The 12,040-nt window shown below is 35.7% G+C and overlaps 1 protein-coding gene across 2 annotated transcripts in view; it reads left to right on the plus strand.

Annotated features, from left to right (window-relative positions):
* SNX29 (sorting nexin 29) overlaps positions 1–12,040 on the plus strand; it is a 97,903-nt gene that overhangs the window by 65,704 nt on the left and 20,159 nt on the right. For both annotated transcript variants that reach the window (XM_018067434.2, XM_018067433.2), the window contains one exon: positions 3,965–4,104. In XM_018067434.2, coding sequence (XP_017922923.1) covers positions 3,965–4,104 — 140 coding nt within the window. The remainder of the gene's footprint in view (positions 1–3,964; positions 4,105–12,040) is intronic.

Genomic DNA, 12,040 nt, shown 5'->3' on the forward strand with positions numbered 1-12,040 from the left:
TTCCAGACAAGTTCTTGTTAGAGACAAGGCTTGCTGTTTATTCACCTTACCCACTCCATTTCTTCTATACATTTTTAGTTTCAGGATTTGCAATAATACCCATTTGTATTTTTGAGAGCAGGCCTTCTTTTTAACCATGTAAACAGGATCTCTCTTCAGTGAAATCTTAAAAGTTTGTGTTTATCTAAGTAGTGTTACTTTATCTTTCTGTCTATGTGTTTGTTTTTCCAAGAATGAAACCATATAGTCTAACCTTTAATAATGTGAAAAGGTAAGGTTATATGTATTTGTAATTTAACAAAATTACTTTGTCCTCAAAGTACATTCAAATCAAGTGTACATAAATGTGTATGTTAAATCTGTAAATTAAATCTTAGGGAAAGAGCTTTGCTGTTTTCTATGTGAGTAGATATGCAAGTGTAGACTTGTATTGACAGATACAATCCCATACAGTCACCAAAGACATGGACTGAAAATATGGAGCAGGTTTCACTGATACAAATACAAACCAAAATATTTCACTTTACTTTTTGCTTGTAAATAAGAATAGGAGTTTGTTTACGAGTTGGAATATAAAATACTAACTAGATTTCTGCTGTAGATAATTGGGCCCAATGAAAAGAGGGTAACAGTTACCTTTTTATTATTTGAGACTGAAAAAATTGACCAGGCTTTGAGCCAATTGTGTTTTTCTGTTACCAGTTGTTCTGTTTACTATATTGTGACAAAAACTCTTTATTACTGCAACAGCTTGGCAGTAACAACTGCCTGGTAAAATCATTTCTCTGAGTACTCAACCTGCTGTTGCAAAATGCACACTTAATGATAAAGTGTAGACCCACAACTGAATCATTTTGACCTTGGTTTACATTACTTCTGGTGAGGACAATGGGCCTTAGTACAGAGTACAGAATTTCATGGAATATTGCGTGGTGTTTGTTTTAGAGATCAAATTTATGTTAGGCTAACAGAACATTTTTAACTGTTTTCAGGCTGAGTTTAATTTCTGAGATGTTCTGCCTTTCGCTTGAATAAATGGCAGAAAAATAGCTATATTATAAGCACTAATTTAATCAGCTGTAAACAGCAAAAAATGCGTTTCCTAAGCATGTTCAGGCAGACTTAATTAGAAAACTCCTTTGTGCCATTATTATCTATAGTCAAGGAGATCCTTTACAATAACATAAGGGATAGAAAGTACCTACTTTCAGCATTTTGTTCCCATGTCTATAGCAAAGAGATCCTGCCTGTGAAAGATGTTTTTATCCAAATACATGTGCAGTACAGAAGTCATACTAAGGGAATGCAGCTTCTCTTAAGACCAGGTTTTAACAGAGTTGAAATTACTTCACTGAAAATACTGTCATTGAGGATTTGCGACCAAGCAAACTTAAGAACTGAAAAAGAGCTGATGAATGTAGTACTTAAAAAAAATGGAGATGTTCTTGTGGGTTTGAAAATGTCATTGACAGAAAAGATGAAAGTACAATAAAGGAAGTGCAGTGGAGGTGAGGCCATTCTTTGGAATGGCTCAAAGCTGAGGCTGGGTCTGCACTGGGAACTGGCTTGTAGAGCAAAGCAGTGCTTCTTCCTCTGTTATACAGTCTAGGACTGTATAATATAATATTATTATTTGTATATAGGACATTATAATGTATATGGGACCTGGGGAGAGGATTACTCCACCACTGAAATGGGCTCATGTGCCAAACATCACCACTGCTCAAGTGATTAAAGCTTTCAGAACCAAAGCTGTTCCACAGACTTCTTCTTCCTGGACATCTCCTTTCTTGTCCTCTGCCTCACACAGCTGGTGGTAGCAAATTAGTGTCCCTACCAAGGGGATGGTGTGATAATGTAAATCCTTTGAGAGAAAAGATGGGAATACAAGGCCATTCCTTGAGCCTACTCGAAGAATCCAGTAGGAACAAAAATCTTAGTGAAAAGAAGAAAAATAGTAACACAGATGTTAATTAGTACTGAACAGCACTTTTATTTATTATTACCATTCCATTTTATGATAATATTATGTGTCACCATGTATTAGAATTTTTGCTTTAATGTTCCCAACAGCTTGTCTGGACTTCTGTTGCACACATTTGTCCAGACTCCCTCTGTGCAGGGGCACAGAACAAGCTGGTGCTCAGTTCTGTTCGAGCAGTCACTGTCCTCGCTGGGGGAGGACGGGCTGAGGGACTCTGCAGAGTTGCTTTGCACGAACTTTCAACAGCACAGCTTTGGTTTTTTAGTAAAGCAGGAGTTTCCAAGCGTTTTCAGACTTCATTTCTTCGTTTCATCAGTAAATCAATTAGCACTAGAATCAAATCACTTGCCACACGGTTTGTGTGTGGCGTGTGTAGGTTGCTGAAAAACAATGTGACTGATAAAAAAGAATTAGCAAGGCACATAATACATAGGGGGGTTTTATTTTCACTCAGATCCTGATTATTTAACGTGAAACTGGAATGTTGAAACAGGACTGGACATCTGTATAAGTTCATATAGGTAGAAAACAAAGTAAAATGGGAATATTTTTGAATTTTGTGAACTTAACATAAGCACTACCTAAGATTTTGAAGCCTGTGAGTATGTATGTCTTCAGCAATTTCTTATATCTTATTCTATTATGTCCCTACTATTATGTCTAATTTCTTATTCTTAAAAATATTCCTGTTCCTGGTAACTTCTAATGAGAGACAAGAGCAGAACAAAATGTCAGTGAATGTTCTAGGAACTCTACATCAGTCCTCCTGAATTCCAAGGAGCATCCCTGCTTTGATGATGTCAGTCTGCTCTGTCTAAGGAAACAATAATCTCCAGATTTGCATCCCATGCATGGCAGCATGGTCTGAGCCTTCTCCATACAATGAATTTATTCAGTGTTGTCAAATGTATTTATGGTGTTTTGTTGATGGGTTGTCTTTTTTATTTATTTTTTTTTCAAGAAACAAGAATTTGTTTCAATGTCTTCTCTTATTGAGATAAATCATACAGGTTGGATAGGCACATCTTCTAGATAATAGTCACCTTTGGGAGCTGTAATTGTCTAATAATAGGTTTGACTTCGTGCCTAAAGAACATACTGTGACATTTAAACCAGGTGATCAGAGCCTGCATTCCTGAGATAGAGCATAAACCATCCAGCACCTGATGTCACTGTAAACCTGTTACAGTTTTATAAGTTAGTGGGAAATGTGTCACCTTTATATCCCAGCTCACTGTTGGGATCCCTCACAGGGAAAAAGTTTAAACTAGGTTTGAGTTACAGGGTGCATGACATTTTGATTTTTAGACTTTTAAGTCCTTCAGCAGAATGTGGAGTTCATAGAATTATTCTGTTTATTTGGGCCAATGTAGTATAAAATCCTGGCATCTAAAATGCTATAGAAACTTCAGTAAAACATTTTAATGAGAGTTATGATTGTAATATTTAAAAAAGCAATCATATAAACTCCATCACAAAATATTAATTTATTAACAATAATAAAAGTGCTGGAGAATTATTCATCCATTCTAGAGTTTGTGCACCCAACAACTGAAAAGTATGAGTTGTGAGGAAGTTGTGGGAGTAAGTCAGCATTTCCTCCTGCAGAGACTGGTAATTCTGGATCTCAAAAAATGGCATCAATTGTTGTGCCACTGCCTCTGTGCTGCTGCTCTGCACTGCCCGTTGAGATTGCAGTGGTTTATGGTCCACAGGAGACAGGTTCTGCCAGGGAGAGGATTCAGCACCCTGGCAGTGAACATTTTTGTGAAACAGGTTTTTATTAGGATTCATGATTTTCCTTTATTTCTGAGGACAGAGTCGAGGGTTTTTTGCATCTTGCCAACATACTTATATAGATATAATAAAGCGACATCATCAAAAGATGAATTTTGATGCTTATTGGGACTGTTTAGTTACATTATAGAATTGAAAAAGATGTTCTTTGTGCCATTTATGTTTTTTCCTCTCTATTTTTAGGATGCAAAGTTTGTAGAAGAGCGACGCAAGCAGCTACAAAATTACCTAAGGAACGTAATGAACAAAATTATTCAAACTGTGCCAGAATTCACAGCCAATCCCAAAAAAGAGACACTTATTCAGCTGATGCCCTTTTTTGTGTAAGTATCTGTCAATTACTCAAGAAAATATTAAGCTTTTTTCATCACAAATAATTTAAAATATAATGCCAACATCTCCAAACTCTTTAAAACTGCGGGGTTTTTTTAAATAGAAGTCTTCTGTTCTAATTGTAAGTGCTTTTTTATATTTAAAGGAATATATGGCATGCAGAGTATTTTTTTGTTTATTTAAATGGTGACTTTGAATAAAAATCCCAGTGTAAAGCTTTCAGAAATATCTAAGTGACTTCAAAACCTGCATCCACCTGCACTCTTCAAACACTAGGTGTCTTCATTTTCTTTTCTTTGGTCTTTTTTTAGTGTTGTTTTGCTTCTGTTTGTGTGGGCTTTGTATTGGTTTTAAATTTATTTTGGGGGATGAGGGTAGAGTACTATTAAGGTACTTACTGACCAAATTAAAAATTCAAGTTGTTGAACTCTTTCTAGCTGAATTTTGCAATCTGCTGACTCATGTTCTGATTTCATTAATGTTAAAGTTGACTATGTCCAGATATAGTTTAACACAGTCATTTGTTAAGAATCTCAAAAGAAACGCTTCGATACACAATCACACAAGGGGTATAATCTGGTACAATCTTCCCTTTTTGCTTTAAATATCGTTCTTTATGTATTTGTAAATGATATTTAGAACTATTTAAGAAATAATATTAATGAAAATTTGTTTTTGTAAGTGGTGTTAAATTTCATAATATTTTGGTTTAATAGTATTTTACTATACACATGAGCTCTCTGTAAACACATACATAAGAACAGGAGGGATCTTTGGCAACAAGCATCACAGTTTTTTGCATTTGGCAGTTTGATAATTCTCAACACATTGCACGAAGCAATGCACTAGAGTGGATTCAAGAATATTCTGTGATATGGCAAAGAGGTTCTGTTTGTACCTGTGAATTATTTCCTTAGAATTTTTTCTCATATAGTAGATGTTTCAGCATTCTCTCTGGGAATACTAGTGGGATTCTGGAAAAATTAAGCTGTTGAGCAAAATAACTATATACCTCATCTACAGCAGCAGACAAAATGGCTTTTTAATGCATTTTTCTACTGAGAGATCAGACTCTTCTTCTGCAGCTAGAGCAGCAATATTAAATTAATACAGAGAACTTTTCTAAGATGTGCTCCTTCTGTCATTGTCTGAAAGTATCATCATTTCTAGGCTATTATTTGAACTTTGTCCTTTATTTTCTGCCATGACCTGGCACTGTTGGTGATTTAGAAAAGACATCCAAAAGAAAATGCATTTCAGTTCCACTTCATATTGCCAACTTCTCCAGTATTGTCCTTCCTTAATGGATTTTGAGCTTCATCAACAGGAGATCTTGAACATGTTGGACTCTGAAGTGTATATTACATTAACCAGTTGTAACCTTTGTACCATGCCTACCATTCTTCTGTTAGTTTTAATAGTATTTTGTTTAATAGTACTTTACTATGAAACACTGTAAATACATATAATAATACTGGTATATTTAATTTGTCCTTTGCAGCACAAATGTATGTACAGTTGATAGAATTTTTATCAATGAAAGAGTAGTTACAAAACACTGAGATATTAGTCATAGGACTGTGCTGTAGGGAATAGTGATACCTCAGTCTGGGGGGAAGATTACAGTCTTAATATGCATAAAAAGTCTCTAGGGCATTAGATCTGTCTATTAGGAAGCAATGAAATATAAAATATAAAAATAATTATCTGGTCTTAAAGAGTTTCTTCTGACTGCAAAATTAAATGACCACAATTCAGTGTGAAAATGAAAAATCCCATAAAGGTTATGTCTGATTAGGCTTCCTATAGATAGAAATTACAGGGTCAGTTTTAATTAATCACTTTTAAGATCTGGTTTTGGTCTTAGAATATGATTATGATGAGCAGAACATAAGATGAATGTCTCTAAGACTGAATCCACTGATAATTTAATGCTAGAATGAATATTGCTGAACATTTTTGTTGTGAGGTTGTTCCTTTGGGGATTTCTCCCTTCCAAGTGCAGTGATTCTGTACAATCAGGCACAGATCTGATGAGGCAAAACATTTTAATTGATCTGTCTGAAATAGCCTGCCACTGTTATAAAGGATGAAATTGCTTTTATTTTGAAACTCAGTTAACAGTTTGCAGTACAATAACATGAATCAGTTTGCTGGCATTTCTTTTCATTATTGTATCAAATGCTGGTGGTTAATCATGGAAATGTAATTTGTTTTGAATCTTAATGCTGTGAACTGTCATTAATGTGCTCTTTCTTTCCTCAGTCTTTATTGCTTATAATCTCAGTTTGTATATTTTTCAGTTTTAATACTTTATTAGCTCAATCACAGGATTGGTCAAAGATTTTCCCTTATAGTCCACTTTCATGTCTTAATGTAAAAAATAGATTCTGGCTCTGCTAATTTGTGTGTTTACATGCTGAATGACTAATTCTTTGTAATAATAAAACCAACATCACAGGATAAATTTTCCAGTCCATGTGGAGCAAAACCTAAATCAAGATTTGGCACTGCTGAATTAGGTTGCTACATCTGCTAGCTGGTGAAGGCCTGTCTGTTAATACTTACTTAAATTAACATTTATTTGCACTCGTGATTGGTACATTATGGATAAACAAAACTTGTTATAACAAGTACACTTGTGTTTTAATCACATTTTTATCAATATGAAAAATATCACACACCTTAGCTCTTTGTAAATACATACATAAGAACAAGAGGGATCTTTGGCAACGAGCATCACAATTCTTTGGCCCATATAATTGAGTCTTCAACATAAATCACCACCATAGGCTATATGATTTCAAGTAGGTAAAAAGCTAAAAGCTGTAAACACATGGGAAAAGAATCTCACAAATGTTGTGATGGTCCATTTTTCTATCTCTGGTTTCTGTATCAATTGCCCTCATTTTTTAAAAGATAAAGATTTCAGCCTGATGTGGGGATTGGCTTAGTGATCTCCAGAGGTGCCTTCCAACCTCAAAGAGTCTGTAAATCTATAATTCTCCAAAATCTTGACCTGCAATCTTAACCTGAGTTGTGTGCTACATAAACCCTGCACAAAGAAATGTTGGCCAAATATACAGCTGGTCACAGAATGTTCTGCGTTAACAAAAAAAGTCTAAACAGTGGGAAACTACTAAAGTACATACTGCAATTTGTGGTTCTGCAGTGCTGATCAAATAAGAATAGTGCCACTTTACTGGTTCTTTTGCATTGGCCAAATGTTTGGATTAAAATATATGCAAGAATGGTATAAACACAGTTTTGTGAATATTTTCACAGATGACTGTGCTGAGTACTTCTTTATCTCATATTCTAGGCCACAGCTACAAGTTACAACAATTTCTAAATAACAATTACATGTTCTGCTGAGCTGCAGAACTGGACATTTATTCTCTTGTGGTAGCTGCTCAAAAATAGGCTCTAAGAAAAGCAGAGAATCTGCTCAGTAAATCATCAGCAGGTTCTGCTGTCTGCGGGATGTATTTGAACACCAAAGGAGTCATCAGTTCTCCAGGATGATTAGAGGACTGTAATTTTCTAAAAAATATGTTGTCTTCATTTCCCTGGGTGACATTACTGGCAGCATATTTGTTAGCAGAAGTTGTGTTCTTACGTGTTTTGTGTCTGATGTCTTTGAGTCACGAAGTTAAATCGAAGTGAAAAAAAAAATAATCAAAATTTCTACCTCTTTCTCATTTTCTAAAATACTTCTCCCCTCCTGGAAGGTAAAGTCATGAGAAATGTGATAGAGAGACAGAGGTGCCACCTGACAGGCAAACTCCAGTGCCAACCAATAAGTCATTCAAAAAAAATGTTGTCCTGGGAATACTCCTCTTAGATTTATTTAGCACTGAGCAATGTGTAAAGCCAAGTATCTGCTTTTGGTTTTGCAGACAACAAAGTGAAACTATTTTGGAAGAATAGATCATTGTTCTTAATGGGTTCAAGAACTTGATGTGGATTGGATTTGAGGTTTTTTCTTATCATCTCTATTTCAGTTGCACTCATCAGTGTGTCATTGAGAACATTTAAATGTGTATATTAAAGGTATGAGAGGTAAAAAGAACATTAAATTCTGTACAATACCATTGCTAGTATTATAATCAAGTATAAAGGAAATAAATCTTTTAGGAAAATTACTGTGAGGTGCCTGTGGATGTTGTATCTCTGAATCATTTTAAAGACATTGGCAATGGACCCTTTCAAAGTTAGTGTTGGGATGTTTTAGAGGGATGAAACTATTTACTCAGACCTAAAGCTAAGTACAGATTAGTGTATCAGTTCTGTTCCATCCAATAGCTTCATTTCTCCATGAGGGATAGGTCATGTACAGCAGATGTGGCACTGTTTTAGTGTAAAGAATGAACTAAAACCTCCTCACAGAAACATCTGTAGAGTATTATTTTAAATAAGATCTTTGAATACATAGACATGAATATATTTACATATGGAACCAGAGGTGCCAGGTGTTCTGCTGGTTTTGCACCTTCAGGTAAACAATGAGATGAAAAGCAAACAAGCAACCCCTGAAATACTGTAAAACAATACTGCTGCAAAGGAAGGAAGTTTTAAATAGAATTCTGAATATCTTAATTTCTCAAAACTGAGTTGGTGATGGCACTTCTTCCAGTGCTCAGGGTACATATCTGTGCCTTCTCCTGGGGTAAATGGCAGCATTCAGCTGATGAGTCCCAAAGTGCTGTGGCCAGTGGCCAGATTTGTGCTGGATTGCATCCTCTGAAGTGGCAGCTTGTGTTATCAACTTGGCACTGAATGACTTCAGTACCTCATCAAATTTACATCAACAAACTGGAAATAGCATTTGCTTATGTGTGGGACTTTTAATTAGTAAAGCACCTCCTAATGCCTGAAACATGCTAATGAAACCAATTTATTGCTATGTTAATTGATTGATCTACTTATAAAACTATGTAGAGACATTACACAATATTTATCTTTCAATAGAACTGTGTTGCCAAGCACTGATGATTGTTGAAGCAAAAATATCTTAGATACCTCAAATTCAATGAGCATGTTTAGATAATGCAGGAAGTTTTATTGCAAAAAGGTGATATTCTCCTGTGGAGTTTTTGTTGATGATAAAATTAAAATATTTGCATTTGAGTGGATTGTTGTGAACAAACATAGAGTTGTCTCACTGTTATTCTTGGTTTCTGCATTCCTCACTTTGTAACTGACAGTTTTGGTTTTAGTCTTTCATAACCTATGATGCTTGACATCAGACTTAAAAAAAGCATCCTGCCTGTTTTGATCTGAGTGAAATGTGAAGAAGTAGGGCAAAAATTGTTTGGTCAAAGCATATGAAAATTCATACTTTCATCTCTTTTCCTTCTGCAAGAATTGCATGTTGCACTGTCTTTTATTTTGTGTTTTGGCACGTATTGGCACTGAAAATGTGTATTAATGGCATTCTACAAACATCTTAAATTTTCCTTTCCCCTGCTCTGGGTAGTTGAGAGGGTTTATGAATGTTAGAGGAAAAAAGAGGAAGGAAAAAATATATCAGGAAGAATAGAAACAGTGATAAAGAGGGCAAGAAAATGCAGGAAGAGAGAGGCATGAAATGCTTAGCGTTAAAAAGAAGATGGTATATATATGGGAAGGAACTATGGATAAATACTGGTACTTCAGGCTAACTAGAAGCATGTGGCTTTATAAAGCTAGTTTTATCCAAACAAGGGAAGATGGTGTTATGGAGTGTAGTTTTTCATTTTACAAGTGATCTGCCTGGGGTTTGACAGGCTATTTGTGAAATAATTCAAGCTTTGTACAGGACATTAAAAACTGACACACTCTCCCAGGGATTATTCAAGTCTGTCAGGGAGCAGTTGTTGCAGCTCTGCTGCTCCTTTCCATGTGGTAAAGAACTGTCTTGCATCCTCTGATTTCATTCTGAAGGTTTGCAAAATTATTTCTTACTTTATTACCAGTAGTTTGTCTTTTTAAATGGTCAGAATAAATGCTAAAATCTATGAACTGAGCTAGGGAAGGAATTATCTGTGGAAGGTGATTGTGTCCATAATGCAAAATTCTAGCATAGTTTTATTCATTTGTGTGGGAAAGACGTTGCAGAAGAGTTAAGGAAGCTCTGTTTTGACTTCAGTACATAACTGAGCAAATCTTTGCTTATCTTTGAGGATTTTTCCAGCACACTTATGTTGACTGTGTGTATAGAAAAGCACTGCCTTGAAATACTTTTGGAAGATGCTGGGAGGAACAATGTATCTGTACTGGCAGGAAATTTTGATTACCCTTCTCTCTGTTGATCCCAAGGGACAGTTTGCAGTACAGAGATGCCATTAAAAATACCATAGAGGGAAAAGCTCCTTCATCTGGTTTGTGATCAGAGCAATGAAATATCGAAACTCTGTGTGGTTTTCTTAGTTATTTGTTTCTCTAATCTGCATTTCTATAGGTTGTATTTCTTTTTCTATCAGTTGTTTCTTTAAGAGAAATTTGCCAGCAGTGCCCAATGTAATTTAGTTTTATTCAGGTGAAAGTCTCTTGACTCCTGCCCACAAGTTTTCTTGCTTTTGATCCCAGTTTGTTGCTCTCACTTGCATTTTCTCAGTGTTTCACTTTTAAGGCACTACTGAGTCAGAAGTGTTTCAGTATCCAGTAAAAGTACAGTTGAAAACACTTTGTCCTGCAGATATGGGTAATAATGAAATTGTTACAGAAACACATTCCTCTAAGCTCACCCTAATGAAACCCCTCAGTCTCGTGGTGTTCCAGGATTAAGACCCCTCAAAGAAAAGGTGGTGGTTGTTCATTTGGCTTGGTGTGGTGCTCAACAAACCTGGTGTCACACAGCAGCTCCATAATACTGAAGGGGTTTATGTATTATATTTATTGCCTCATTATTGAGTCTTGCCATTAAAACAAAAATCAACTTCACTCTCTAATACTATGACTTACACTAATTACCATCTCAATAAAGACAGTGAGATTTGCTTTGCAAAGTTAATTGCTATGAATTGTTCAACAGGCCTCACAAGTAGGTATTTATGAGCGTATTTCCATAAAGTAGATTTTTGTCATGCTTCTTTATATTCAAAGTGACCTTTACAGTGCTTATGAGAAGAATAATTTAGTGTATACTAAACTAGAATTACTCTGTAGTCACCATTGGAAGCATTTGAGGACTGGTGATCTTTTACAGTTGCTTCAGAATAAACTCATGTTTAATGCTGCCTGAGAAAATAAGGATTGTGTCTAAAATTGTTGAAACAAATGAGGGAGAGGCCATGGTATGAGATTTCTTTTGCATGTGTAGAAATGTACAAGAAATGTTCTCCTTTGCATGGTTTGAAAAAATGGGGCAAAAATGTAAAGCAAGTAGATCGACAGGAACAGTCAAAAAGCACTTTCTGTGTTGCTGTTGGCAGCTCACTGGTGTATACTGGTTTCCCCTATAAACACACAGCCTGTAAAGCTCTGAAGCAGATGGGGGTTTTGTTGAAAAAACCATGGTCAGTGTTACAGCAAACCAGTTCTGTACAGAAGGAGCTTTTAACTGTGCTCTGCTTTTTCTGATGTTTGACTCCCATCTGTCTTTTGCAAGGAATTGGCTGGATCCAGGATGCTCTGGAATGTTTTTTTTCATAGAGCCCCACGAATTCTATCATCACTTTCTATCATTTTCTCCCCCAGTTAACAACAGGCTTTGTAATGAAAGATCATTCTGAGAGAAGATTTGTCATTCTCAGTAGCATTTACTTCTCCTTTCAGTCTTGCTCTTTTCCTGCTTACCAACAAACTCAGCAAATCCTCACAGAGACAGGGTTTCTAAACTGTGCAGTTTATCTCCCCAACATGCTTAAATTTGTAGCAGTGCAAGAAGAGGTTAAGATTTTTCTCATAACAGAACACACAGCCAGTTAAAGTTTTGTGTCATTA

This window comes from Manacus vitellinus, unplaced genomic scaffold (genome assembly GCF_001715985.3).
Source record: "Manacus vitellinus isolate BGI_N305 unplaced genomic scaffold, ASM171598v3 scaffold_12_pilon, whole genome shotgun sequence".
NCBI classification, from domain to species: Eukaryota; Metazoa; Chordata; class Aves; order Passeriformes; family Pipridae; genus Manacus; species Manacus vitellinus.